The sequence below is a fragment of the Ictidomys tridecemlineatus genome, unplaced genomic scaffold (genome assembly GCF_052094955.1).
Source record: "Ictidomys tridecemlineatus isolate mIctTri1 unplaced genomic scaffold, mIctTri1.hap1 Scaffold_2456, whole genome shotgun sequence".
Classification (NCBI taxonomy): Eukaryota; Metazoa; Chordata; class Mammalia; order Rodentia; family Sciuridae; genus Ictidomys; species Ictidomys tridecemlineatus.
Genome location: NW_027522124.1, coordinates 5,327 through 32,152, shown reverse-complemented (window position 1 = coordinate 32,152; position 26,826 = coordinate 5,327). Strand labels below are relative to the sequence as shown.

At 55.2% G+C, this 26,826-nt stretch overlaps 2 protein-coding genes across 2 annotated transcripts; one reads left to right on the top strand and one right to left on the bottom strand.

Annotated features, from left to right (window-relative positions):
- Window positions 1–40: 40 nt before the first annotated feature.
- Window positions 41–16,499, top strand: LOC144373128 (phosphatidate phosphatase LPIN3-like). Its single transcript, XM_078036246.1, is given in 22 exon segments — window positions 41–396; window positions 3,459–3,597; window positions 3,679–3,878; window positions 4,923–5,018; window positions 5,960–6,053; window positions 6,056–6,227; window positions 6,437–6,520; window positions 7,279–7,399; window positions 7,563–7,887; window positions 8,610–8,709; window positions 8,831–8,991; window positions 9,377–9,470; window positions 9,597–9,666; window positions 11,256–11,348; window positions 11,424–11,467; window positions 12,087–12,225; window positions 13,326–13,474; window positions 13,676–13,762; window positions 14,204–14,356; window positions 14,536–14,650; window positions 14,733–14,836; window positions 14,980–16,499. Coding segments are annotated over 20 exon segments (2,538 nt in total). The 5' UTR covers window positions 41–396; window positions 3,459–3,597; window positions 3,679–3,686; the 3' UTR covers window positions 15,125–16,499.
- LOC144364621 (EMILIN-3-like) lies at window positions 15,905–24,218 on the bottom strand. Its single transcript, XM_078036248.1, is given in 7 exon segments — window positions 15,905–17,133; window positions 17,135–17,425; window positions 17,427–17,506; window positions 17,509–18,828; window positions 19,332–19,555; window positions 20,725–20,847; window positions 21,989–24,218. Coding segments are annotated over 7 exon segments (2,298 nt in total). The 5' UTR covers window positions 22,156–24,218; the 3' UTR covers window positions 15,905–17,040.
- Between the last annotated feature and the right edge of the window lie 2,608 nt (window positions 24,219–26,826).

The following is a 26,826-nucleotide window of genomic DNA, read 5'->3' as shown; positions in this document are numbered from 1 at the left end:
AAAAAAAAAAAAAGAAGAAGAAGAAGAAGAAGAAGAAGAAGAAGAAGAAGTGGTGCTACTGCCTGTGGTCCAAGATAGAGAACCACACCCTCCCACACCCAAATCTGGGAGACTTGGAGGGTCGAGAGCTGAGACCAAGGGCAGCTTCTTCCTAGCTTCCCCATGGTAGAGTTGTTGGCTACCCTGTGTTGTTGGCTACCCTGCAAGGCATGTTGACATTCCCAGAGTGGGATCTGAGGCTTGATTAAGGCACCCTCTGAGGCCTGGGGGGGGGTGGTGGTGCACCTGCTCCTTTTACAAAAATGGGGATTTGAATGGCAAGTTAATATATCAGCTCTCAACTGCAAGCAGCGTATTAGAAGCTGACCTACTGCAATACCTACAGGATCAGCCTGGGTAAGTGGGACTGTCATGTTGCCAAAAAAAAAAAAAAGATGCTGCTACTTCTGCTAGGTGACACATGTGGGCATTTATTGAACATCAGACCTTTACACAAATTATCTATCAATTACTCACACCTGATATTATCCCCATTTCAAAGGCTGAAACTAAGACTCAGAAAATGAAGTGTCTTGCCCAAAGCCACAGCTAGTGAGTGCCAGAGTGGAGATTAGAACCCAGGCAGTACGGCCCCTTACCCATAATGTCCATCATCAGGACATCTGGTCATAAAGCCTTGGCCTGGGACAGCAGGAGAAGGAAGGAGGGGCTGGGTGAACAGTACATCCTGGGGATAGGATTCAGAGGGCTTGGATCAAAAGACAATCAATGAGTCCTGAAAGGCATTCAGGTGACCAGGCTTCCAGGGGATGAGGATGAAGTGGTTGATTTTAGACATGTTAGTTTGAGGGTGGGGATAAAATAGGGGAGCCAAGCAGAGCTCCTTGTCTGGAGAAGACCAAGTAGGCAGAGCTGGGTCCTGGGGAAAGAAGGTACCTTCAGTGATGTGTGTAGGCAGAAAGGAGGAACCCAGGGCTTGGCTCACAGGAGGCCCCCAAAGTACCAAACAGGTGGGTGTGAGGAGCATCCAGTGGTGGGACAGGGGAAAACAGAGTTGAGAAAATTCTAGATGCTCATGACATTCAAACCGAGATGGTTCTGAATTGAGGCTTTTTTTCAGAGGAGGGAAACTAAGGCCAGCAAGTTACTTGCCTGAAAATACTCCATGGGTGGATTTGAATAGTGTCCAAGTGCCCCCCTGGATATCCATTTCTGCCATTCAGCTCTTTTCTACTAGACCAGTGCTTCTCATCTGGTGCGATTTTTGCCCCCACCCCCACCCTGGAGACATTTAACAATGTAGGGAGAGAATTTGGTTGTCACAATGGGAAGTGCAGGAGAGGAAATAATACTAGTATCTAATGGGTAGAGATCAGGGGTGCTGCACAATATCCTACGATGCACAGTTCCCCACAACAAAGAATCTCTGGCTCCAAATGGCAGTCTTGCTGAAGTTGAGAAACTACTAGAAAAAGCTAAGATGCCACCTTCCTTTCCTACTCTAGCCCTTTTGTCCTCTGAAGGGCAGATAGCTCAGGCATAGGCCTCCACTGGCCAGACCTTTGCCCCCACCCCTGCCCTGCCCCTCCCGTGCTTACTCCTTTATTTCTAGAAGCTTTTGAGTCCTCTGTTTTGCCTGGGCTCGTTACTCTAGAGCCCTGCCATCATCAGATGGATATCTGTCCTTGTCAATCTGTCTCCCCAGACCTAGAGTCACAGAATTTAGTGTTAGGAAGAGACCAAAGTGGAGTTTCTCACCTACCCACCTGGCAGGTACCTTCAAGATAAAATAGTCTTTGAATTTAAAATGACATGTTAGGGATCCAAAGAGTTTCATTTTGCCCCATTTTTGTTTTAGCAGTTCCAATCAGGCCTCGTATTTGTGAAGTTCTGACATATATTGAAGGAATCCACTGCTTGGTCTGCCATCCCAGGACAGGCGGGACAGCAGCATTACCTGAGAAATGCTGTCTGTGGGGGATCCTGTCATTCAAACTCTTCCAAGAGTAGGCTGTGGACTGTGCATACTAAGATTGTTCCAGTTCTCCAACACTAAAGGGTACAGGCACTGCCTGGGGATCTTATTAAAATGTAAATGGAAAATTAGGAGGGATGAGCTGAGCCTGGGTTTTTATATTCCAAACAAGTGCCCAGGTGACGATGATGCTGCCAGTCTGTGGACCACATTTTTAGTTCAGGGCATCACAAGACTGTGCAAAGGTTGCTGTGTGCTGGGTTGCCCTTGCCAGACAACTGTGGTATAGTTTTGGGACCAAGGTCTGGAAGGAGCCCGTGGTATGGAGTTAGGAGATCTGGATATGAGTCATTACAGACACACACACACAGACACACACAATTAAAAAAAAAATCTATGCCCTATGGGCTTATTAGAGCTAGGATAAATCACTCAGCTTCTTCAAGGGGTGGTCTTGTGTGGTTGTGGTAACGGGTCTAAGAGAGGCAGATGCGCTGTGAAGGTGGGACAGTCTGGGTCCTGACATCCAGATGCAGGCAGCAGGTCATTGGCCTGGCCAGCAAGGCAGGGCTACTGAGCTGACACTGCTAGAGTGGACACCATGCCAACTTGGAGGTGGCTCTCATTATAGCCCTGGCTTTTCTCCACTATTCCTCCAGCCTTCCGCTTCTGCTGCTGCTTCACCCAGCCCTGTCTGATGTGGGAGAGCTGGAGGGACCGGTCTGGCTAGGGGAGGGACAAGCTTTGGCCCAGAGCCTGAATGTGGGTCTGAGGGCCTATCTGATCAAGTCCTGGTCTGCAGCTGGGGGCTGAGAACTACAATCTGGAGACCCTGGGGTCAGGCATGGGCCTGCACTGCAGGGTGGACCATGAACATGCATCCCACCTGGGAAGTGGGAAGGAATTGGAATTTGTGGCCTTAAGTCCCCAGCTACAGGGGAGACCCTGCCTTGGATTACTGGCCCCAGGAACAAGGCTAAGAAGTCTTAGGTCCCTGAGGTGTTCCTACCCCTGGTCCCCCACAATGGCCAAAAAAAATGCCCCTTCCAACTCCCAGGACCAGGAGGCAGCAAGACAGATGAACCCATTTCTTAGATAAACAGAGACCCCCTCCTCCCCACTTCCTTTAAAACAGCTGCCATTACCCAGCAGGGCCGTGAGCCTGATTTATTATGAGGCTGCCCCCATTGCCCATCCTGTCCAGTTTTCACAGCTGGATCATTCCGGCGGTTTATGATGGGGTTCAAACCCAGGTCCTCTCCTTACTAGGTGTGAGACCCTGGACAAGTCACTCCACCTCTCTGATCTTCCTGTGGCTCATCTGTAAACAGGAGTAATAACACCCGCTCTGCCAGCCTCACAGGGTTGTTGTGACGATGAAGTGAGCCATGCCCATTGAAGCCATGGTCATTATCGTGAGTCATGGCATTTAGAAGCACCGGCACCCAGGTATTGTCTTACTCTGTGCCCTTGTTTTTAACAGATGTGGAGATCGGCAGTTGAGAGAGGAGCCAGCCGTCCAGGGATCCCACAGCAGGTTGGTGGGCCAGCCAGGGCGCGGCTCCCATCCCCCAGCCGTCCCCTCTGTGCCGAGGTTCTCCTGCTCTGAGGCAGGACACCAAGTGAGCCTGGGCATCTGGGCGGTCCGCTGTAGAAGCCTCCCCACGAAGCGACCTTGGTCTGAGGCACTGCCTCTCTGCCAGCACCAGCCATGAACTACGTGGGGCAGCTGGCCGGGACAGTGTTTGGCACGATGAAGGAGCTGTATCGGGGCCTGAACCCCGCCACGCTGAGTGGCGGCATCGATGTGCTGGTGGTGAAGCAGGTGGACGGCTCCTTCCGGTGCTCACCCTTCCACGTGAGGTTTGGCAAGCTGGGCGTCCTGCGGTCCCGGGAGAAGGTGGTGAGTGCTCCAGGCCACCAAGGTGGCCACTGTGGGGTGGCGGTAGAGGGTAGAACAGGGCAGCCATGTCCGTCCCAGGAGAGGACCTGGACCTCCCTTAGGTGAGGATCCATCCTCTGCATAGATTTCCCTTTTTCTGTTTTCATGGAAGGTTTTTGGGTTGGCTGAGGGTTTTGGTCTGGGATTATTCCCATTTTCCCATGGAAGAAGCTCAGTGAGGCTGACCGTGGTTTTGCAGCTGTGAGACCTGGCTGTAACTTGCAAAGAACTCATCTGTGTTCTTGCTAAGTCATGTCTGTCTCCCAGCCCAGTCCCTCATTGCTACGGATGTGCATGATCTTATCTGCCCAGTGGTGGCTTGGGAGAGGAAATAGGAATTGAAAATGCTTTCTCGGGGCCACGTATAGGGCTATACTCAGAGGCTAGTTCCTGTAAACCCGCATTCTACACAGGGCTCAGGAGAACAGGATAGAAAGTCGTGTTAGCACCCGGGTTCCATGTGTGAGTATGGTGGACCCAATCCCCTTCTTGATAGGGCAACCATGAACTTTCCAGAATGTGACAGGAAAGTGTAACCTGTGGGAGACAGTGTACCTCAGAGGTTGAGAAGGTGAGTTGTGGAGTTTTGGGGTTTCTAGACTCACTGGCTGTGAGGCTGCTTCCTCGCAAATTACTTAAACCCCCAAGCCTCAGTTTCCTCATCCATAAAGTGGAGATAATGATAGGAGCTACTGCAAAGGTTGTTGTGTCGCCATTCGTGAGATGATCTACACAAAACTCCATAGGATGGCCCAGCGGGCGGTAATTCTCATCCTTGTTGGTACAGTCAACAACCTGGGGGCTGGGACGCTGCAGCCCTGTTCTTGTGGGATGTGGGAGAGAGTGGAACATGAAAACCGAGTGATAAACAAGCATCCAGGCACACCAAGGTCGGGGTAGGGGTGGGGGTGGGGGTGGGGGGAGAGCTCCAGCCAGTGCAGAGCTTGGGGCAGCAGGGAGCTGCCAGTGGACTGGGCATCCCTGGCCCACCACTCCCCATTACAGGTAGACATCGAGATCAATGGGGAGCCGGTGGACCTGCACATGAAGCTGGGGGACAGCGGGGAGGCCTTCTTTGTCCAGGAGCTGGATAGCGATGAGGTGAGAGTCGCCTTTCTCCTCAGTGCCTGCCTGGCCCCTTCACTGGTGCTCCCTCTGGGTGGGGCCTGGGGATCCGTCACTGTCCCCGCCCTTGGGAGCTCTCCATTGGATGAGGTCTGATGCAGGGGAGTTCCCTGGGGCCTTGGGCAGGGGATAAGCTGTGGGATCCCAGAGAAAGGGGCAGCCAGCTGACTCCGCTTGCCAGGGAGTTGGGAAAGTCTCAGAAGAGGGGCCCCTGAGCTGGGCCCCTGAGGGATAGAAAGGAGGCCTCCTCTGGCCAGCATGGAGAGGAGGGCACTGAAGAACGGTCCAGGAGGCACAAGGTCTGGCTTGTTCTCAGTCTGGTCCTTGCAGCTGGGCACAGGGGTGTGTGGGTGGAGGAAACAAGAGCCTCATTTGCATGAGGGGGCAGGGCCCAGCATAAGCCCTGGGAGGAGTTTAAACTGTGAGAACAAACTTTAGTGGAGCTCCTACTGTATACCAGACCCTAGGCAGCAGACTCAGACAAAGGCTGATTCTTGCCCTTCAAGAAAGCTCCAGACTAATGTGGGAGACACATACATCAATGCTGGGGCCTGTGTGCTCATTGCAGTGAAGGGGTTGGAACTGGGGTTTGGGGTAGTCAAGGCAAGCTTCCTGGAGGAAATGGCTTCTGGCTGAGGCTTAAAGGAGAAGAAGGTGTCCACTGTTACGGACTTGGCAGGGGCAAGAGCCTAAGATCCAGGTTTCTTTCTGGCCAGCTGGGGTGGCGGGTGGCTCCCTGGGAGGGGGGCTGGTCTACCCTTGTTATGGAACTCTGTAGGCAGCAGTGACCGCAGGGCCGTGCTGCTGCCACCTCTACCTGCAGGGCCAGGGCCTCAGGTCGGGCTCTGAATGACGGGGGTGAGGACACCCCCACCTGGCTCAAGCCCTCCCAGCCCTGCCCCTGGTCTGCTCCACAGGAGGACGTGCCTCCCTGCCTGTGTACCTCACCCATCCCATGGGGTGGCCTGTCGGGTTTTCCCTCCAACTCCCTGCATGGCACAGCTAAGGAGCCCGAGGCCTGGTCGTGGTGGGCTCGGCCTCTGCGGGGCGGAAGAAGAGGCGTCGCAGGAGGAAACCCAAGCGGAAGGAGGATGCAGTGGCAGCAGATTCTAGTTCTGAGGAACTAGAGGCAGGCACCGAGAGTGAGCTGTCCCCGCTGGAAAAGCCAAGGCCAGAGCCCCCAGGGTGTGTAGAGACCCGAGGAGGCTGGGTTGTGGGGACACCAACCTGGGGTTCAAATGCTCTCTTCCTCTGCTGATGCTGTGGCTCTGGGTAAGTTCCTTGACCTCTCTGGGCTTTGATTGCTTCACCTTTCCAATCCCTGAGGTCCAGGCTTCCATGCCCTGCCTGGGGTGTCCTGCTCTCTCTCAGAACATTTCCCTGTCCTCCCTCAGCAGTATTCAGTTGGAAGGGGAATCCTCACCACAGTCCAAAGACATCTACCCCTACTCGGATGGCGAGTTTGCACCCCAAGCCGGGTAAGCGAACGGGTGGGCTGCAGGCTGGGACTCCGGGCTGCAGAGGTTTCGCTTTATACCTTTAGGATGACAAACGACACAGAATCCATTTCATCTATTTATTGGCCATTTGTATTTCTCTGTGTTTAAGTCTTTGGCCAGTTTAAGAAATTGTGGCAAAATACGATAGAATAAAATTTACCATTGTAACCAAGTCAAGTGCAAACTTCAGTGGCATTATGCACATTTGCCGTGTCGCGCAACTGTCACTACTAGCTAGTTCTAGAAATTTTTATCACCAGAAAGGAAACCCGGTACCCATTAAACAGTCACATCTTGCCCTCCTTTTTGTATTTTTTGTATATATTTTTTAATTGGATTTCCAGCGAAGGGCAGTGGCACGTGTTTATAATCCCAGTTACTCGGAGGCAGGAAGACTGCAAGCTCAAGACCAGCCAGGGCGACTTAGCAAAATAAAAAAATAAGAAAACAGGGCTGAGGATGTAGCTCCATGATAGAGCGCTTGCCTAGCATGCGGGAGACCCTGGATTCAATCCCCAGTACCACAAAAACAAAAACTGGATTTCCTTCTTATTATTGACTTATAGGAGTTCTTTATATATTTATAGGACTGGGATGACTTAGATTGACATATTCTTTACATATTCTGGATTCAACACAGGCATAAAAGTGTTGCAAATACTTTTCTCAGGGCTGGACTGGGTGACGGGGTGTTGGCTGATGGGGGGGACAGGTCTCTGAGTACTTGTTTCCCGTAGCCTCTTACCAGAAGGCTTACCGTCCCCTAAGAGTGACTCTGAGCTGGAGCTGCGGGCCCCAGAGTCCAGTCCCCTGAGAGCTGAGTCCCACATGCAGTGGGCGTGGGGAAGGCTGCCTAAGGTAAGTTCCTCCATGTCACCCCCACTTCCTGCCTTTTAGGGGCTCCTTGGCCCTTTGGGTTAGGATTGGGATGATGGATTTGGGCCACTTCCCCACAGCTTTCTGGGGTGTGCAAGGTGGGTCCTGCGCCAGCCCATATCTTCCCATATTTGTTTGACTGCAGGTAGCCAAAGCTGAGCGGCCTGAGTCCACAGTGGTCCCTCCAGGTGGCGCTAGGACAATCTCTGCTCTTCAGAAAGTACCCGGCACCTCCTGCTCTTCTGTGGCTGCCGTGGACCCTTCGGGATCCCCAATCCTGCAAACAGGGGCAGGGGCTGGCCTGTTTGTGGAGTCCCAATGGACAGAGACTCTGCTGGCCCCAGAGAGCGAGGAAACCAAGACTCAGAGCTCTGGGGATGCAGGCCTCTCTCCTGACTCCAAATCATGGAGCTGGGCCACCCTGGAGGGCCCTGTTCCTGCCGGGCAGCCAGAGGCCTCTGTGGGGAAAGGTGAGTGCTGCTGGGACCCCTGGCGCTGGCCTCATAAGGCTCCTGGGTGGGCTCTGGGACTGCAGGGACTTTCTGAGCACCAAGTGGCCCCGGCCCTCATGGGCTTACCATGCAGGGTGTAGCCAATGTACCCACAAGAAAGAAGGTGAGATGTGGGCTACACAGCAGAGCAAGTGGTGGGAGCCAGGGAAGGGAGGACCTCTCTGAGCTGGTGACTCTGGAGCTGATGGGAGGAGATGTGAGGAGCAGGGGAGGAGAATTCTAGCATGAATAGGGGTGCCAAGGCGGGAGAGAGGTGTCGTGTCAGGGGAGCAAGGGCAGCTGGAGCTTTGAGCGGGCTGGGGGAGGGGGTTGGGACAGGGGATGAGCAGGGCCCGATGTTTGTCCATTCATGAGCTGGGATTTACAGAGAATGGCAGGAGGACATTCAGCCTGCACTGTCCAAATCAGTAGCCACTGGCTTATATATGGCTAAGTAACATTGAATTTAATTAAAATTAAGTAAAATTTAATCTTCTGTTTGTGTGTCACATTAACCCCATCTTAAAGTGTACTTAGCAGCCACATGTGCCTGGCTAGGGGCTACCACACTGGTCAGACATGGGACATTTCTGCCATCACAGAAAGTTCTGTTGGCCAGCACGGCCTTAGGCTGTTCACAGGCAAGGGGCGTATGCTGCTCACTACTGAGCCATGTTCAGTGTCCCCTTCTCTGCCCTCAGGCTCCCTGAAGAGAAGCCAGCATCTGGGCCCCAGTGACATCTACCTGGATGACTTGTCTTCCCTGGACTCTGAGAATGCAGCCCTTTACTTCCCCCAGAGGTGCCTGGGATCTGGGTGCCAGGGTGTCTTGGGACTGGGGCCTGCGGGGCCACAGATCAGCTGTCAGTGGCCAGGGAGGTATGCGAACCCATGTCTCCCTTCTCTGTATTTCCATCCCCAGTGACTGTGGGCTTGGGGCCAGGAGGTGGAGTGAACCCAGCAGCCAGAAGCTCCTGGGAAACACTAACCCCAAACCTGTGCCAGAATCCACTGTGGACTCTGTGGACACCATAACGCTGTCCCTCTGCGGTGGACTGGCTGACAGCCGGGATATCTCCCTGGGTATGTTCATCCACATACTGAACCCTTCTGAGGATAAGCACAGATTCCAAAGGACAGGAGAGGACAGAAGACCCCTTGGGAGGGGCAGAGCTGTGAGACTAGGTCAGGCTGTGCCCGGTGGAACTCTTTCTCGACCAGCAGGGGCGGGGCGTTCCTAAGTCCCACGAGACAGGGGCTTGACACTGAGCTGTGACTTATCTCTTGATTCCTGGGGTGGGATCAGGTACCAAAAAACACCTGTAGGAGGGGAAGAACCCTGTCAGGTCAGAGAACCAACTGGTAGGAGGTATGTGGTAGAGTGTGGGGAGCCTGGCGTCATAGGTGGGCAGTGGGTCATACGTGGGATGTGCCAGCCTCACCCCTCACTCTCCACCTCTGTGCCCAGAGAAGTTCAATCAGCATGTGGTCTCCTACCAGGACCTCACTAAAAATCCCGGACTCCTGGATGATCCAAACCTAGTGGTGAAAATCAATGAGAAGTAAGTAGCGGGGGTGGGGTGGGGTGGAGGTGGGGAGGGGTGTGTGGGTGCAGGTGGCCTGAAGTTCCCAATTCCATGACCCGAGACTGCTGCAGCCCCAATACCCCATTCTTTCTCTCTCTCCAGACATTATAACTGGGCTGTGGCTGCCCCCATGATCCTTTCCCTACAAGCCTTTCAGAAGAATTTGCCTGAGGTAATGGTTAGCACACAACGGAACTGTAGCTTGGAGTCAGGAGGCCCTGGCAAGGAAGTGGAGGGTGAGCAGGGATGGGCCTGGGAGCCTGTGGCTACTAACTACAAGACCCACTCTGAGAGAGGAGACTGAGGTCCCCCCAGCCTTGCCCCACCCTGCCCAGGTTTCCTAAGCAAGGCTGGATCCTGTTGGGTTTGGACTTTACTTCAAAGGGGCTCAGGGCAAACAAGAGGGGGGTACACCTCTGACAGATGCCTAAACTGGAACTTGCCTTAGACAGGAGGATTTGGGATCTGAAAGATGAATGGGATCAGCACACCACAGGTGTTGAGCACCTCAAATGACCAGGCCCAGACTGGGCATAGTCTCGAATCAAATAGAAACTGTCTCCACCCTCTAGGAAGATGGAGCAAATAAAAGAATCATCAAATGAACATAAAACTCAACTGAGTGCTGGAAAGGAGAGGTCCAGGGTACTCCGAGGGCCTACAATGGCAGGAGCTGCTAGGCGAGGGCACACTGGGCAGATTGGAGGATGAGTGGGGCTCGAGCAGGTTGGGGCAGGGAACGGCATGTATGGATGCCTAGAGTTGGGAAGGGACCCAGCTTCTTCATTCCCTCCCAGAATCTCCACCCTTCCTGGGCCACCTGCCCTTGCTCTCAGAGGACATTCCCTCCGGAGCAGTGCCAGCTGGCCTGTACTTCTGCCTCTCTGGGAGTCATCCAGGGCCTCCCCTTGCCGGGCCCACGGTTCTTGGTTCAGTTAGGCTTGTCCAAAGAGCATTACCAACCAGATGTTGATAGCTGGTGCTTCCCTTTGGTGACACTCAGCTCCAACCTCTGGCTGGCTCTGGGTCTGAGCTAGTGCCCAGAGCCCATGAGAAGGAAACCCCCTAAATTGGTTCCCTTTGCCTTACTCAAACAAATCCACCCACCCCCGCAAGAGCCTTTCCCCAGTAAAAGGGGTATGCTAGGTGGCCCAACATGTCCTCCCGACTTAGGTTCCGTGTTCTGCTTCTGGAAAACGCTAACGTGTCTGGTGGGCCTAGGTCTGGGCTCTCCCTGAAATTATCTAGCGTAGATCTAATCAGCATTTTCACCAGGTCGTTTCCCCCAAGTTAAACAGTGATGGGAGCATACAGAAAAGGAGGCTCTTCATGAAATAGGATCCCTGGCCTCAGGAGGCCACCTGTGTCTATCTTGGAGGTTGAAGGGTGTCCCGGCTATAGACTGTCCTTCCTGCCGCCATTTGGCAGCATCACCTGTGGAGGACCAGTTCTTGAGAAACTCCCAAAGCAGCTCTACCTTCTGGCCCTCTAGCAAGGGGACTGACTCACAAGATGTGGAGGGCAGGCTGCGGTTGGACTGGGTCAGGCTGGGGGATGGGAATGGCCCTTAGTTTCCTACGCACAGCTCCATGAGTCACCACTTCTCAGGAGGAAAGTGAACACGGTTTCTCAGTCCCCAGATGTTGACAGCACCTGGCCGAAGGGTTGGCCTAGACTCTGGGCTTGTGGGAGTCCCAAGGGCAGTGTAAGGAAGGTGTGTGGGGTACACAAAGAATGGCCACGGTTTCTATCTGCCCACAGAGTACCGTGGACAAGCTGGAGAAGGAGAAGATGCCCCGGAAGGGTGGGCGGTGGTGGTTTTCCTGGCGCCGCAGGGACTTCCCAGCAGAGGAGGTAGGTGGTCATGGTTCAGGAGGTGGGGCCAGCACAGGGCTGGAGGCCGTCCAGTGATGGATATTCTTCCTACAGCGCAGTGCCCAGAGGGAGAAAACCACAGCCAGGGAGCAGCAGGGGTGAGTTGGACCCGCTGGTGACTTTGCAGCTGGGGCCTGGGGCCAGGCCATGGTTCTTTTTCCTTGAGAATGTTCCCACTTCACAGATGGGAAAACTGGGACCTAGAGACACATCGAATGTCCCTCAGCCAGGAAATGGCAGGGCTGGAACAGGCACTCAGATAAGCGGCTGCGATGCTGAAGAGGGGTGAAGCCACTCTCTCCCCTATCCCACAGGGACGGGCTGATCTGGCCTCCTTTTTTCACCTCTGATGCGACTCAGCCTCCTGAGGATGGGCTGGCTGAAGCCAGAGAAGGGGAGCCTGGGAATAAGCTCCAAGACACACATTAGGGGCTTATTATTCCACATAAGCATCTCCAGAGCAGGCCCTGCGTCCTGGCAGTGGAGACACACTGAGGTTGGGCCCTGATCTGCTTTTACCTGCTGGGGTGGATACTGCCAGCCATCACCCAGGTGTTTGTCACCACCCCACACAGGTGACACCTAGAGGGAGGTGCAGCCTTGGGAGTGTCAGGGACAGGTTCCAGGCTGCTCAGGGCCTGGGCCAAGAGTAAGCACCTACTTAAGGGAAGCACCTTTGCATGGGGGAGGTGGCTTGAGTGCCCGCTCTGCCTGCAGGGAGAAGACTGAAGTCCTGAGCAGCGAGGACGATGCCCCAGACAGCCCTGTGATCCTCGAGGTCCCCCTTCCACCACCCTGCACTCCAGCCTGCACGCTCACCCACAAGAAATCCCTGCGCCTCACTTCTGATCAGATTGTAAGTATATGCACACGTGTGTTTCTAGCAGGAGCAGGGCTGAGCTGAATCTGTCCCAGAATTTCAGAGCTGAGCTGAGACTGGTTACCAAAGGCCAGAATCCATCCATTGGGCAGCTGTCCTAAAGGCCAGAGGCAGGGGCTCACTTCTTCCCATGCCAGCCCATTTCTCTGTGGGATGCTCTGATTGGACAAGTCCTCTCTTATATCCTCCTGAGATATCTACCTGCAGTGACCTGGTTGGCTCTGGGTTTGCCTTTGGGAGCCATATCAATGGAATCAAATGCTGATAACAGCCCTTTGTATTTTAGCAACACTGGTCCTTCAAGTCACATGGTCCCCAAGCTCATAATGGGTGGCACTTGTAACAGGGACATTTTTCTTTGTGTGTGGCTCCATGGTCAGGAGGGATCTAGGAGGGTCTGACCAGCCTGGTGCAAGCTCACACACATCTCAGGGTCAGCCAACTGGCTTTGGTAAACAGCTGCCTCTGTTTTTCTCAGTGGATCACATATAGGCCTGCGGGTTTTTTTTTGGAGGGGGATGTATTGGGGATTGAGTCCAGGGGCACTTAACCACTGAACCACATGCTCAGGCCTTTTTATTTTGAGATAGGGCCTCACTAAGTTGCTGAGGCTGGCTTTGAACTTATAAACCTCCTGCCTCAGCCTCTTGGGCGGATAGGAATAGGCCACTATGCCTGGCTGGCCTGGGTCTCTCTTTAAGGGAACGTTGAGTCAGGTACATTAGGCTTTCTGTGAAGACCCCCATAGGACTCCATCTGTGGAGTGGGGTTTCTCCCTGCCAAAAGTAGCCCCAACCTTGGGCTGACCCTTGACCTGGGCAAATCATAGGCATGGCTTGTCTGAGACTCATCTTGGAGAGTACAGGGAAGTTAGGGCTCCTGTGCCCTGCACTCTGCAGGGCCCTAGCCAGCATGAGCATCCTCTGCCCACATGCGTGTGTCTGGCTATCTTCAGGAAGGTTCCTGAGCTGGGAGGAAGAGGAGAATGAGAAGCCCATGGGGGTCAAAGGTTGGAGAGGGGTGGATAATGCCTGTCTATACTGGATCACAACGTGCCCCTCTTTACCTGGCCCCAGCGGCGCCTGAACCTTCATGAAGGTGCCAATGATGTGGTCTTCAGTGTGACCACCCAGTACCAGGGCACCTGCCGCTGCAAGGCCACCATCTACCTGTGGAAATGGGACGACAAGGTGGTCATCTCCGACATTGATGGCACCATCACCAAGTGAGGCCCAGCTGGCCAGGGGGAGGGGAAGGAGGTCCTGGGGACTCTGTTGGGTCTGTGTAGAGGTGGGGGACAGTGTGGAAGGCCCTCCTTTCCTGTAGGCCATCCTGAGGCTGGGGGCTGGGCCCCACTGGGTTATACACATGGAAGAGGAGGGCCATGTAGGACAGCCTCAGAGTGACTCTTCTTCTCTGTCTGTAGGTCAGATGCTCTGGGCCACATTCTGCCCCAGCTGGGGAAAGACTGGACACATCAGGGCATCACCAGTCTCTACCACAAAATCCACCTGTGAGTGCCGGGTTGGGGCTAAGGCACAGAGTGAAAGGGTACTTAGGCCATCCTGACTTCTGCCCCTGGAAGCCAGGTTTGGGAAACAACAGAGCCCACAAGGGAGGCAGATTAGCAGGTCCATGGAGTACTGAGACCCTCTTCCTAGTGAGCTGTCTGCAGGCTGGTCTCAGGCCAGGGGTAAGCCCTCCTCCGTCCTGGTCCACTGGGCCTCGGAACTATGTCCATGTTCCTTTTAGCTAGGACAGCTCCTAAGGTCACTTCTTTCAGCCCTAGCCTAGCCCTTCTTCCTGAGTCCTCCCATCTCCTTCTGCAAAGTTCTCTGGGTTTACAGACCTGAGCCCCAGGGTTAGGCTGGGCTGAACTGGATGAGGCCAAGGGGACAGGATGAGAGTGGCTAGTCTCTGATGGCTCTGTGCCAACATGTCCTCCACCCCCCAGAAATGGGTACAAATTCCTGTATTGCTCAGCACGGGCCATCGGCATGGCTGACCTTACCAAGGGCTACCTGCAGTGGGTGAGCGAGGACGGCTGTGGCCTCCCCAAGGGCCCCATCCTGCTATCTCCCAGCAGCCTCTTCTCGGCCCTCCACAGGTAACCACCCCTACATAAAACAAGCCCAAGGCCTTGAGGGAGGGACAGGTGCAACCAGGCCAGCATTCAGTCATGGGTGTCGGCTGGGGCTAGATCAGACCCCATGTCACCTGCCCCTGCCCCTCTGGTTTCTGCTCCTCCTTGGCCTCCTTCCCTGGCGGTGGCCATGGCTGTCCCAGGGAGGTAATCGAGAAGAAGCCAGAGGTGTTCAAGGTCGCCTGCCTGAGTGACATCCAGCAGCTCTTTCTGCCCTATGGACAACCCTTCCACGCAGCCTTTGGCAACAGGCCCAACGTGAGTGTGCCCCCTCCCCAGGGCCGAGTCCCCCCTTCTCCAGCCCCAGCGGCCTCAGTTCCACTGCCCTTGTCCTCCACAGGATGTCTTTGCCTACCGGCAGGTGGGCCTACCTGATTCCCGGATCTTCACAGTCAACCCCCGTGGAGAGCTCATCCAGGAGCTCATGAAGAACCACAAGTCCACGTGAGGCCCAGCCCTGCCACATCCCCATGCCTTGGCCTCTCCCTAGGCCCCAATTTTACCTCCTCCCCGGCAGGATCCTGAGTCCCCACTTCCCGGGGTGGGGGCCGAGGCCTGGCCCCGCTCAGGCTCTGTTGTGCCCATAGGTACGAGCGGCTCAGCGAGGTGGTGGAGCTCCTCTTCCCGCCCGTGGCTCGTGGAGCCTGCGCAGACCTGGCCAACCCTGAATACAGCAGTTTCTGCTACTGGCGGAAGCCCCTGCCTGCCGTGGACTTTGACTCCCTTGCCTGAACCTGCTCTGGAGGCCCCTCCTCCCTGGCCTGGCCCAGGATTGACAGGGTATCTAGGGCATGGGGGTTGGAAGCTCGGTGCTATGGGGAAGAAGAGGGCTGCAGGTGGACGGGTGACCACAGGGACCCTACCTCCTCTCTGAGCTGAAGCAGGTGGAGCAGCTGCTCCAGGCTTCAGCAGGGCCCTGAACTGTGGCAGTTAGATGTTTCTCACCTTACCGTCTTCTCTATGCCCTTGATGCTACCCTGAGACCTTGCCTCAACTCCTGATAGGACAGAGAGAAGCCCCACTGAGACTTGAGGGGAAGAGAGGGGGTCAGCAGCAGCAGGGGTGACTGAGTGGCATCCGGAAAGAACACTGCTCCCCCAGCTCCTTCTGGGGCCCTAGCCTGGACCATCTGAAGCCAGACTTTTATGTGGCCCTGCTCTGGTCCACAGTTCTTGAGCCAGGCATCACTGCTTCCCCTCACTGGTACCCTGGTATCTCAGTCCCAGGCCTGGATACTCCACGGTGCCTCTGAAGTCCGGGAAAGGGGATTTAGGGGTACTTGAGGGCTGAGAGAGTGTGGCTCCTGCTTGTCCCATCCCCACTCTCCAGCATGTCCCTGATCCTCTCAGCCCATTCCCTGAGGACTCAGCCTCCAACCCTGCCAGGGGAAATGGTGTTTGCTGACCACCCTGCCCTGGCCTCCATTGGTCAGTTCCGTGCATAGCTATTAAGCAAGCACATGCCTGATGTGCTGTGGGATGCGAGGCTGACGCTGTCTTTGAAGAAAGCACCTTAGACTGGCTAAAAGCTTTAATTCAGAATCTGCCCTCCTCCAACAGTGCCCGAGAGGAGGGCATAAAACTGAATGTCCAGAAACCAGAAGGCAGGGCTATGGGACCCGCAAACAGCACAGGAGGCCCATGCTACTCAGGAGAAACTGAGTCCCATGAGCCCCAGCAGACACCAGAGTCTCTGAGGACAACTTGCTTTTTCCAATTGTCCTGTGAATTTCTCACCACTTTGTGAACCTTTGGCAGGGCTGGGTGCAGGCAAGGGTGTTAAAAGCAAGGCCTGGACCCCTTGAACTCCAGCTGTGGCCTGCCTCTCAGGGTCTGGCTTCCTTCAGGCCTTGATACCCATGAAGGCCACTCTTGGGTGAGAAGTACTGACCTGGGGGAAAGATTTTCCCCCAACTGGAAGGAAAGGACCCTACAGGCACCAGAGTGCTCTGAAAACCTGTTTAGGGAAGGAAAGGAAAGGGAGACCTTGGGGTATCATGTCCAAACAGACTGCCTGGATCCAATGCTTCCTTCTGTGAGCGTCTACAGCTGCCTGTGCCCTCACCTTGAGGGAGGATCAAAAGGAATAAAGAAAACTTTAGGTTGCATCTCTGTGCTGCTGTTCTGTCCTAAAGGACACGGGGAGGGGGGAGCTGGAAACACCTGGTAGTCTCCAGTCCTTCAGAAACGGCATCTGTGAAGCTGCCAGATGTGACAACAGTTCCAGTGGGAGTCACTTTCCTAAAGACAACAATTAGTGACAGAGCCCCCAGGCGCTTTAACTGCCCCTCGTAGGCAGAGGGAACTGGGGGTGGTCCCTGTCTGAGAATGGGCCCAGAGTTGCACAGCTGCTAACTCTGGTGTGTCTGCAGAAGAGCAAGTGCAGACTCTGGAATGTGTGCTGTGACTCTGGCCTTCAGGCACGATGACCTTGCCTTGACCACTATCCTGAATTGTCCAGTTTGTGAAGCACTGACTTTTGATGGCTGGGACAGTTGTGCAGAGGTGAAACAAGACCATTCATCCAGTGGCCCCTGAAGTGGCAAGTAGGCTGGACAGAGAAGGCTGGGAGGTGCTGCTGTATAAGAGGGCTCTGGGACATTATTCCCAGAGTTGGTGGGATCTGGGCTTAGATCCTGTCCAGCCTGCCTAGTTGGCTGGCCCTGGCCTCACTTGCTCAGCCAGCTGGGCCCGGCAGTCCAACAGGTCATCCTGAAGGCGGGCAATGTCCTGCGTGTGCTGGGGCCAGGGTGCGATTCAGCTGGTCTACGTGGCCCCACAGGCCTTCCCTGGACCTCAGCAGCTCTGCAGGCAAGCTGTCCAGGCTGGCGGCCAGCAGGCCCAGCCTCCCACATGCACCCTCCACTTGTGCCACCCGCTGGTCAAAGTGACCCACTGCATGCTGGAGTTCCTGGGCTGTGTCCTGGCAGCGGCTGAGGCTCCCTGCCACCGTGGCCACACCGGCCTTGAGTTGCTCCAACTCTCCTCGCAGGTTCAGGACCTGCCTGTGGCCAGCCTGAAGCCTTGAGCCCATGGCTACTGACCTGCTCCTGGATGGCATGGACTTCAGCTTCCACCTTGCGTTCCCGTTCATCCAGAGACGTGTTGGCAGCAGGAAAGCGTCAGAGTACTGGCTGACCGAGTCACTGAGGCCTGTGAGCGATTTGCTCACTGAGTTCAGGTTGACCTTCAGCAGAGTGATCTCACCTTGGAGTGAGCTGCCGGTCCCTTCTGCCAGCTGTCCCTGGACTTCGGCCACAGTACCATTGAGCTGTTGGAGCAAAGCTGTGTGGCTGGCCACCTGGCGTAGGAGGGCCTCACTCCGGCTCTGCCAGGCCTTCACCTCTGCCATGAGGTTGTCCAGAGTGGCTGAGGTGGTACTGGGGGTGCATGAGGTCTCCAGTGAGACCAGCCGTTGTTCCAGCACCGCCAGCTCTGTCTGCACGAGGGGCCGCGGCGACCTGCCTGGCGGGGCGTTGTCATGGCTTAGCTCTCCAGTCAGTGTGGCCAGGCGCTCCTCTAGGCTCTGTATCCGCTCTTCCAGCATAGACCCAAAGCCACTCACACCCCAGCCTCTGGTCTCCATCCTCAGACAGCAGCCCTTCGCTCCATTCTCTGTCCCATTGAGGGCCTCCAGGCCCTCAAGCAGCCCATCCACACCTCCCTCAAGCATGGCAGTAGACAGGTGTGCAAGCTCATCCCCGGCAGGGGTGCCAGGACCCCGTTGGGCTTTGGTGACTGCCTGCAGGTTACTCTCGAGGCTGTCCACACGGGCACTGATCAAGGCCAGCTGGCTGCAGCAGCTGCCCATGCCAGCTACACTCAGGCCCTGCAGCCTAGTGCCCAGTTGTGAGAGCTCCCGGCGAAGGGCCAGCTCCCGGCCATCAAGTCTTTGGTGCAGCCGCTGGCTGGCCGCCTGGCCCTCCTCACACTGCTGCCGCACCTCCTGCACACGCAGGTCACACTCACTCTGGACGCCTTGCAGCTTCTGCTCGAAGCCATCCAACAGGCTACCCCAGAGTCGCTGTAGCCGTTGGTCCACATATTCTTCCAGCAGAGCCAGGGAGGTCAGTGGGGTTGGAGGGGCTTCCCGCAGCCGCTGCAGGTGGGCCTCATGGCCAAGGGCCAGCACGTGCACTTCATCCAGCAGTTGCACCTTGGTCTGCAGTGTGTTGCTCACTTCTGTCACCTTGCTCAGGATCTCGCCCAGGGGAGGTGTGAGTGATCCTCCAGGTCTGTCTCCTGAGTCCACAAGACCCTCGGGGATGACACCAAAGCCCACAGGGGCAGCAGGAGCTCTGGGGCCACCACTCATCCTGTTAGGGTCCTCATGGCTGGCCACCAGGCCACTGAGAGTCCCATATGCTTGTGCCAGGCGCTGGACATCACCCTCCAGGCGTTCCAGCCTCTCACCAAACAGCCCTGGGCCTTTTCTTCCTGGGAAAGAGGAGGAGAGACCCCAGGAGAAGAATCACTGACTGACCCAGTCACCCAAGATACTTTCTTTTTTTTTTTTTTAGGTACCTAGGATTGATCTCAGGGGCACTTGACCACTGAGCCACATCCTCAGCCCTATTTTGTATTTTATTTAGAGACAGGGTCTCACTGAAATGCTTAGCACCTTGCTTTTGCTGAGGCTGGCTTTGAACTCATGATCCTCCTGCCTCAGCCTCCTGAGCCATTGGAATTACAGGTGTGCACCACTGCGCCCAGTCCAAGAAGGTTTCTGATCTAAGTCTACCTTCTGGCCGGGCATGGCTCCCTCAGCTTTGAGGCTGGGCTCAGGGGTGGGGCCTGAGGTCTCACTTTCATGCCTCATATGAGATGTACCCCTCTCTGGGCCTGCCAGAGCTCAGCAAGCCTGGACCAGACCCTTCCCTGCCCTTCCACCGAGCCCAATAAACCTGATCACCTTGGAAAATGTCCAGAGGCAGACTCACCATTAGGGCTTGGGGCTGCTCTGCTGTAAGAAGGAGGCCTCGGGCCTGGGCCCAGTTTCCCTGAGGGAATCTGGGGTTCCGAATCCAGATGTGGTGAGTGAGCCCCATGGTCCGTGAGATGCTCAGGGCAGCCTTCTCCAGTGAGGCCAGGACAGCAGCGCCAGGCAAGGTCTGTCACTGTCTTGTAGCCAACCTTGTATTTGGGTCTGATCACTGTGTGATACCTGGGCCAGGAAGGGGAGAGGGTCCTGCACCTGTGAGCTGAGAATCCTGCCCCTAGTTGATATTTAGGGTCATCTGTGGACACTTGCATAAAGTTTGGATTTCTCCCCACCTCCACACCACCCCTTGGGTTTTCCTTTTTTGGTGTTTAAGGTAAAAGGCTGGAGTGGTGGGGCAGCTCTGAGTTCAGTGAGTGGAGAATGCAAGTAGAAGCCTGTACTTCTTCTGCTTGCTTGGGAAGAAGCAAGCAGAAGAAGGCTAGCAAGGATGTAGCCCCAACCTTCCCAAGACCACTTGGACCTTCTTTAGCTCATGCTGCCACAAGAAATCCCACTCGGGCTTTGGTAGTATCTCAGAGAACTCTGATGAAGCCTCAGCCCTCCCTGGAGGTGTGTGCCCTGGATTTGGGGCCAGCAGCCCCTCTCACTGCCCTGAGGCCATGCCTGGCTCCCACCAGCTCTTGGTAGTCTTTCCGTTCCTCTCCAGCCTACTCCAGGAACTCACCTCTGGTCAGAAGCTGGTAGTAGGGCACTCTGGTTCTGAGCAAGGAAGGGAAGGCTGAAGGATGGGGACAGGTCTCATGAGGGACCCCTCCTGTTCAGCCATGTACCTGTTCACCCACTGACACACTGGAGCACAGGTGTGTTTCCAGATGCACACTTGAACTCCAAGAGGAGAACTGGGCATCACATCTGCAGCATCATGAGCCCTCCCATGAAGCGTTTCTGGCCTAAGCCTGGGCATGATGCTTACCTCTGGCCTACCTTCTCATGGTTGCCACAGTCTTCCATGGCTTGGCCCAGGCCCCCTGTGGCATCAACCACTGGCTGAGTGACCTGCTGTTCTCTTCCTCCCCCACCCTCTGCCTCCATCATTTCCTTCTGGCCTAGTACTGCTTCTCTCCTAGGCACCTTTCTCTTGTTCCCCTATGGTTTCAGGGCTATAACCTGCTCCGGTCTCCCTAAGTGATGTCCTGCCACAGGTTCAAAACCTTTGGGTCCTCCCTGGCCCCTCCTCTGGGACCTGACCACTGTGGCCTATGTGGGAACAGGTGGGCTCTTGGGAGTCTAAAGCCTGCAGCCCCTTATGGAGACAGTTCTGCTCTCAGCTGAAGGCAGAACCTGGGCTTGTGCCCAGAGCTCTAGAGAGAGTGAGCCTGGGGTGAACTCACGTGACCGTCCCAGGGCACTTGGGGCCCCATCCACACTGCCGGTACTCCGCCTTTATGTAGCTCTCCACTCCTTCCTGTAGGACGCAGGTCACGTTCCTACGCACCACGTACGCACAGAGGGCCCTACAGGGGAAAACGCCATCCCTGGAATATCTGGCCAGAGAGCCAGGCCCACTGAGAACCTACCCTCTTACCTCTACCTTTCCGTCTCAGGAGGAGACCAGAACCCCCACGTGTGTTGTCTATCCTCCTTGCCCCTTGCCTGGGATCCAGGATATTCTGGGTTGGGCCCAGTCCCACTGTTCTCTCTGGTCTCTGTGTCCTGGGTGGCTGGCCACTAGCTAAGCACTATACAGAACCTGGTATGGTGCCCCCCTGACCCCGGGACAGACCCAGCCCAGATTCTTCAAGTGCCTTGCCACATCTCCCACCCTCCAACTCCTTCAAACTGTTTATCTTGGCCTCAGAACTTGGAGATCCCGACTTTGTGGCTCCTTTGAGACCAGGCTTCTCCTTCCTCCCCTGGCATAGCTCTCCAGCCCCTGCCTTTGCTCATTTCCTCGCTGGGACCAGGTCTTGTGCCATCTCCTCCAGGAAGCCTGCTCTGATGTGCTCAGGCCCACTGAGTGTTGGCTCTGGGCCTGGGCAGTCTTCTCCTCCAAGACCTCTCAGATTTAACTAGCGTTCAAATTCAGACATGAGCTGACCACTGTGGACCGCCCCTCTCTCTCAGAACACGCACTCAGTAACCCCTATCTCCTCTGTGGCCCAGTTACGTCGGGGCTCCCAAGGGCCTGCTGGGGGCTGACCACAGGAGAGGGAGCAGCTCCTAGAAACGCAGGGCTCCATCTCCTACCTAGCAGGGAGGGTAGAGATGGGAGGCCTCGTCGCGAGGGAAAAACCCCCGCGCTCCTGGCACCGACTGCCCTTCCGCAGCTCCCTCCACCTGGTCCGCTTCGCCCAGGAGTTTGCACACAGCGCAGCTGGAAAATGTTATTTCGCTGGAAAGGTTTCCGCGGGCACTGCCAGGATCCCAGCGCCTCGCCGGGCCCCCTCGGCTTATTTTCCTTCGCCAGCCCGGCAGCCTCCTGGAGCGTGGGGGCGCCCGCCCTGCAAGGCTTCGACCCGGGGCGCCGCCCCCTTCGTGCCGCTGCCTCGGGTGCCCGGGCCTCGACGCCCCCAAGCGGGTCGAGGCAGGTGAGAGCCGAGGCGCGCTGCGCGGGCCCATCCCTCCCGGTTCCCGCCGCCGCACGCCCGCGCTTACTTGTGCGGCCCCGGGCGCAGCCGCGGGCGCCATCCCGTCGTGTACAGGCTGTAGCGGGGGGCACTGGGCGGCGCGGGGCGTGCGAGGAGCGGGGTGCCCTTGGCCTGCGTCCCCGAGAGCAGCGCCGCGACGGCGCACAGCCACACCGGCAGGCGACGGCGGGCCATCGCGGCCCCGTGTCTCCACCTGGCCTCGCGCGCTGCCCGCTGCGGGTGTGTGTCCACCCGCCGCGCCGCTCCGCGCCACCTCCTCCTCTGGCCCGCCCGGTCCCTCCGCCACTCGCGGCCCCCGAGCTAGCTCACTTGGCCGCCTGGCGCCTGGCGCCTCGCGGCGGCTGCGTCCCTCCGAGTGGCCGGCGCTGCTCGTGGCTGGGGCCGCGGAGGGGAGGCGGGAGGCGGGCTCTGCGCGGATTAGCATAAACTTGGGGCCGCGCCGCTGGGCTCCGCCAGCCCCCTCCTCCGCCGCCGGCCCCCCGCCCCAGCTCCGAGCTGACGCCCGAGGGGCCGCTGCAAGCGAGAGGTTCAAAAGGGAACAGCTCCCGGGTGGCGGGGCGCAGGCCGCCGCGCCCTGGGAGACCCCTCTAAATACGCCCAGCTACTACCGTCGCTCCGGGCACGCGGTGAGAAGCAGAAAAGCCGACCCTCTGAGGCTGGTCCGGGCGCGGGGCTCTCAAGGAGCCGCTCATCTGCAGGATACGCTGATCTTAAAAGTCCACATGCACCGGGACCGCGGTCCGGGATCTGGAGCCAAGATGATGATGTTTGGGGCGCACCGACACCGCCTCCCCAGCCACTTTTGTGGAATAGGCCCAAGACTGTCTCTGTTGGCTAGCTTTGCCTCCAAACTCATCAATGTCTGGGAGATCCGTAACTCTATGGACTCCTGTCCCCACCAACCTATGCAACCCAGTTTGGTAGCCAGTTTGCCTCTCGGGTTCTCTGATAGGGTCAGTGTTATCTCTTGTCTCTCTTAGGTATGGTCTGCTCTGAGCCCCAAATGCCTGTCCCCTCTCTAGATCAGACTAGAGTGCTGTGCTTCTTTGTGAACTCAGGCTCTGGGTTGTTATTAGCATCTGGTCAAAGAAAGCCTTTGGGTCTTTATCACAAGGTAGGCTGGGTTAAGCCGGGCTTCCTCTGTATTTTGCTTGAAATGGATTCTTTGAACCCATGCATTTTGGCCTTTACAGTCGTCTTCATTCACATCATCATCTTGTTGACTACTTAACTTGCAACGATTCTTTTGAATCATGATTCTGTCACCCAACAGAGTGGCACTTTTTTCTGGCTTCATCTTATCCATTCAGGGGACTGCAGCCACCTGTGTCTTCCACCCAGTGGCTGGTAGGTGGGATGAAGGCATGGACTCCAGGGCCCGCCTGGAGAGATCTGTTTCTAAACTGAGTTTGAGATGCGATTGAGTAAGGGATGCTGAAAGTGGCCACTCTGACACCCACATCTCTGCCCCTGCCCTCTTCCAGCCACCAGGGCTTGTGGGTCCCATGGGGCCTGACCTAAGCTGACCTGATTATCCTTTTTTCTGGACCTTGGAATTCAAAAACAGAGGCTGAAGGGCATCCAGCTTCAGGGAGTGGCCAACTAGTTCCCTAGGGCTGCTAACAAATAACCACTAATCCAGTGCCTTAAGACAACAGAAATTTTGCCAGGCACCATGATACATGCCAGCCATCCCAGAAACAAGGGAGGCTGAGGCAGGAGGATCACAAGTTCAAGGTCAGCTTTATCATGTATGGGAGGCCCTAAGCAATTTAGTTTCTAAAAAAAAAAAAATAGAAAGGGCTGGGATATAGCTCACTGGTAAAATGGCCCTGGGTTCAATCGCCAGTACAAAAAAATATATAAGTTTTCTTCATTTCGAAGGCTCAAAGTCCAGAATCAAGGTATACTTTCTCTGAAGGGTCTAGAGAAGAATTTTCTTGTTTGTTTTGTACCAGGGTGCTTAACCACTGGGCAACATTCCCAGCCCTTCTTAAAAATTATTTATTTTGAGACAGTCTTGCTAAGTTGCTTAGGGCCTCATTAAGTTGCTAAGACTGGTCTCAAACTTGAGATCCTCCTGCCTCAGCCTCCTGAGTTGTTGGGATTACAGGTGTACGTCACTGTCCCCAGTGCGGAGAAGAGTCCTTTCTTGCCTCTTCCAACTTCAGGTGGCTCCTGGCAATCCTTGGCATTGTTTGGTTTATACTGTATCATTCCAATCTCTGCTTTCATTTTCATGTGGGGCTGGGGATGTGGCTCAAGCGGTAGCGCGCTCGCCTGGCATGCGTGCGGCCTGGGTTTGATCCTCAGCACCACATATCATTTTCATGTGGCTTTCTCTCTTGTGTCTTCAAGTGCCTTTTTCTCTTTAAGTCCTCTCCTTTTAGACAACAGTCACTGAATTTAGGGCCCAACATAACTTGGTGCACAGAGTCCCATGTGCTTAGGAAACATCATCTTAAGTAATTATATCTGCAGAAGTCCTATTTCCAAACATGGTTACATTCTGGGGTTCCAGTGGACATGCATTTTAGGTGGAGGGGCTCTATTCAACCTACTACAGGAGCCTTTGTGGGATGGTAAAAGGATGCATCATGCATGCTGTAGCCATAGCTCTACAGAGTTATGGGGAACAGGAAGAGGGCTGGCAGGGGAGAGTGGGGCAAAGCCAGGGGTTGTGGTACTCATGGAGAAATATAGGGAATAGCTATTTGGTGATTAGCCATCGTTTCCCCTGTCTGCTTCCAATAACCACCATTTGAACTAACTTAAATGAGTTAGGCAACTAAATGATGTCTAAGATAGCCTTGCATCCTCCCCACAGATGCCCCAACATTCTATTCTCTAACTTTTAACAGAAATGTTCTAAACCATTTTCCTGGGGGCAAATACATAGCATCCATAACATGTCCTTGATCTTGGAACCACTGACTTCCCACTTTCCAGAAAGTGAGAGACATCTGAGGGGGTAAGATCAGAGCTCAGCTCCTCACCAGAGGTTGGGCTTTGACTGCTTGGCAGCACCGCCCAGCTGGCTCTGGGAGAAGACTCCCCCACCCCAAGAGCTATGATCTTTTTCCAAGGGGTCCCACCCCTTCCTTTCACTCCCTTCCCCAGCCCCAGATGTGGGACCCACAACTCACAGGAAAGAGGCTGGACCTTGTTTGAACTTGGAAATGTCCATGTAATAGGGGGCTGGGAAGACAGCTGGACCCCACATCCCCATTTCCCAGGTGGCTGACATCAAAAACCATGCTCTCTCTTTAATTGAACCCATTTGGGGAGCCAGGGCCTGGGTCCCATCGTGATTGAGGCAGAGGATGTCAGCACAGGGAGATGCTCAGGGTCTTGGCTGGATGCAGCCAGAGGCTGGGGTCTCCCTACAGATGAGGAGATCATTTGCGTCTGCCAGACAGGAAACCTAGGGAGGCCAGAGGTAGGGGAGGGAGGCACACAGTCATGTCTTCCTGATTCAGACGGGAGCTTCTCCACCGGGATGGAGACAGGCTAAGGGGTCATACACAGGAGCATGTTTTCCGTTCACACAAATGCTCAAATACATCCAGACACACTTGGCCCAATCCCAACTCCACTGTCACTCATGCACTTACACATACGCCCTACCTTCACAGCCCCTGGCAGCAGATTCACCACTCCCTTCTCAGGAAGACTGGAGGATGCCCTTGGATGACAAGAATAAAGTCTTGCATTTAGGGTTCATCACTGACCCAGAGAGAGGACGAGTAAGAACCTCTGCTGGGTACCAGAGCTTCCCTCTTTACTCTGTGGACCTCCTGGGGCTGCAGGAAAGAATTGGCTCCTAGATGCAGAGAAGATTCAAGAATGAATCCCAGGAAGGGGCAAATAAATAAACTCGTAGATGGTGAATGAGCATGGGGCCCTGGTGTGCAGGGTCCTCTGTGCTTGGGATACACCTTCTCTGCCTCCAGGCCCAACTCTTTCCAAGCTCCTTCCACTTCACCCCAAGTGTCTCTCTTTTTTTTCTTTTCTTTCTTTCCTTCCTTCCTTCTTTCCTCTCCTTTCCCTTCCCTTCCCATTTCCTTCCTTCTTTTTTTCTCTTTGTAGAACTAGGGATGAACCCAGGGCCTTGAGAATGTAGGCAAGCATTCTACCACTAAGCTACATCCTCAGCCCTTTTCCAGCTCTCTCCTTTTCTAATCAAGGCTCATCACACAAGCTCATTGAAAACCACACAAAGTTTTGTGGAATGTAGTTTTGCTAAAAGGACAGAAATAGAAAGCTTAGCATCTGCCAACTTTCTGGAAGAAGCTCTTCCTGCTGCAGATGAGCCCTGGCTCAGAGCAGCACAGTGCCTTTCTCCCCCAGCCAGTTGGTGGTAGCACCTGCCCTAAGGTACAATCTCTGAACTCCTCCCAGCCCTCTGTCCCTTCCCACTGGCCCTCACCAGTATCCTTTTTCTGAGAATGCACAGCTGTGTCCCCCTGTGTATGGGGCCACCTTTGGAGGTTCCAGGTAGCCAGGCTCTTTGTTTAGCCCCACTCTCCTGTCCATCAGCATGAGCATGCTCAAAGCCCGGTCATCATTTCAGTGTCCCCAGCATTATCAAAAAAGGTGAATGTCAAACCCACATGAGTTTCTGGGGATGTTTACAGTGACCTCTTCCAATTGGGCAAAAGCATGGTTTGTCCATGGCCTGGAGTAGGTAGATAAATGTGTAGCAGGAGGTGAGGGCTGAGAGGATGCAGAAATTGTGGAAACTGGACTCCATAAAGCACAGATGGGCTTCCATTGAGTGAGAGTGACTTAGAAGCAACTTAAAAATTGTGCGGTGCTGATGGCTTCTCAATGCAGACACATGCA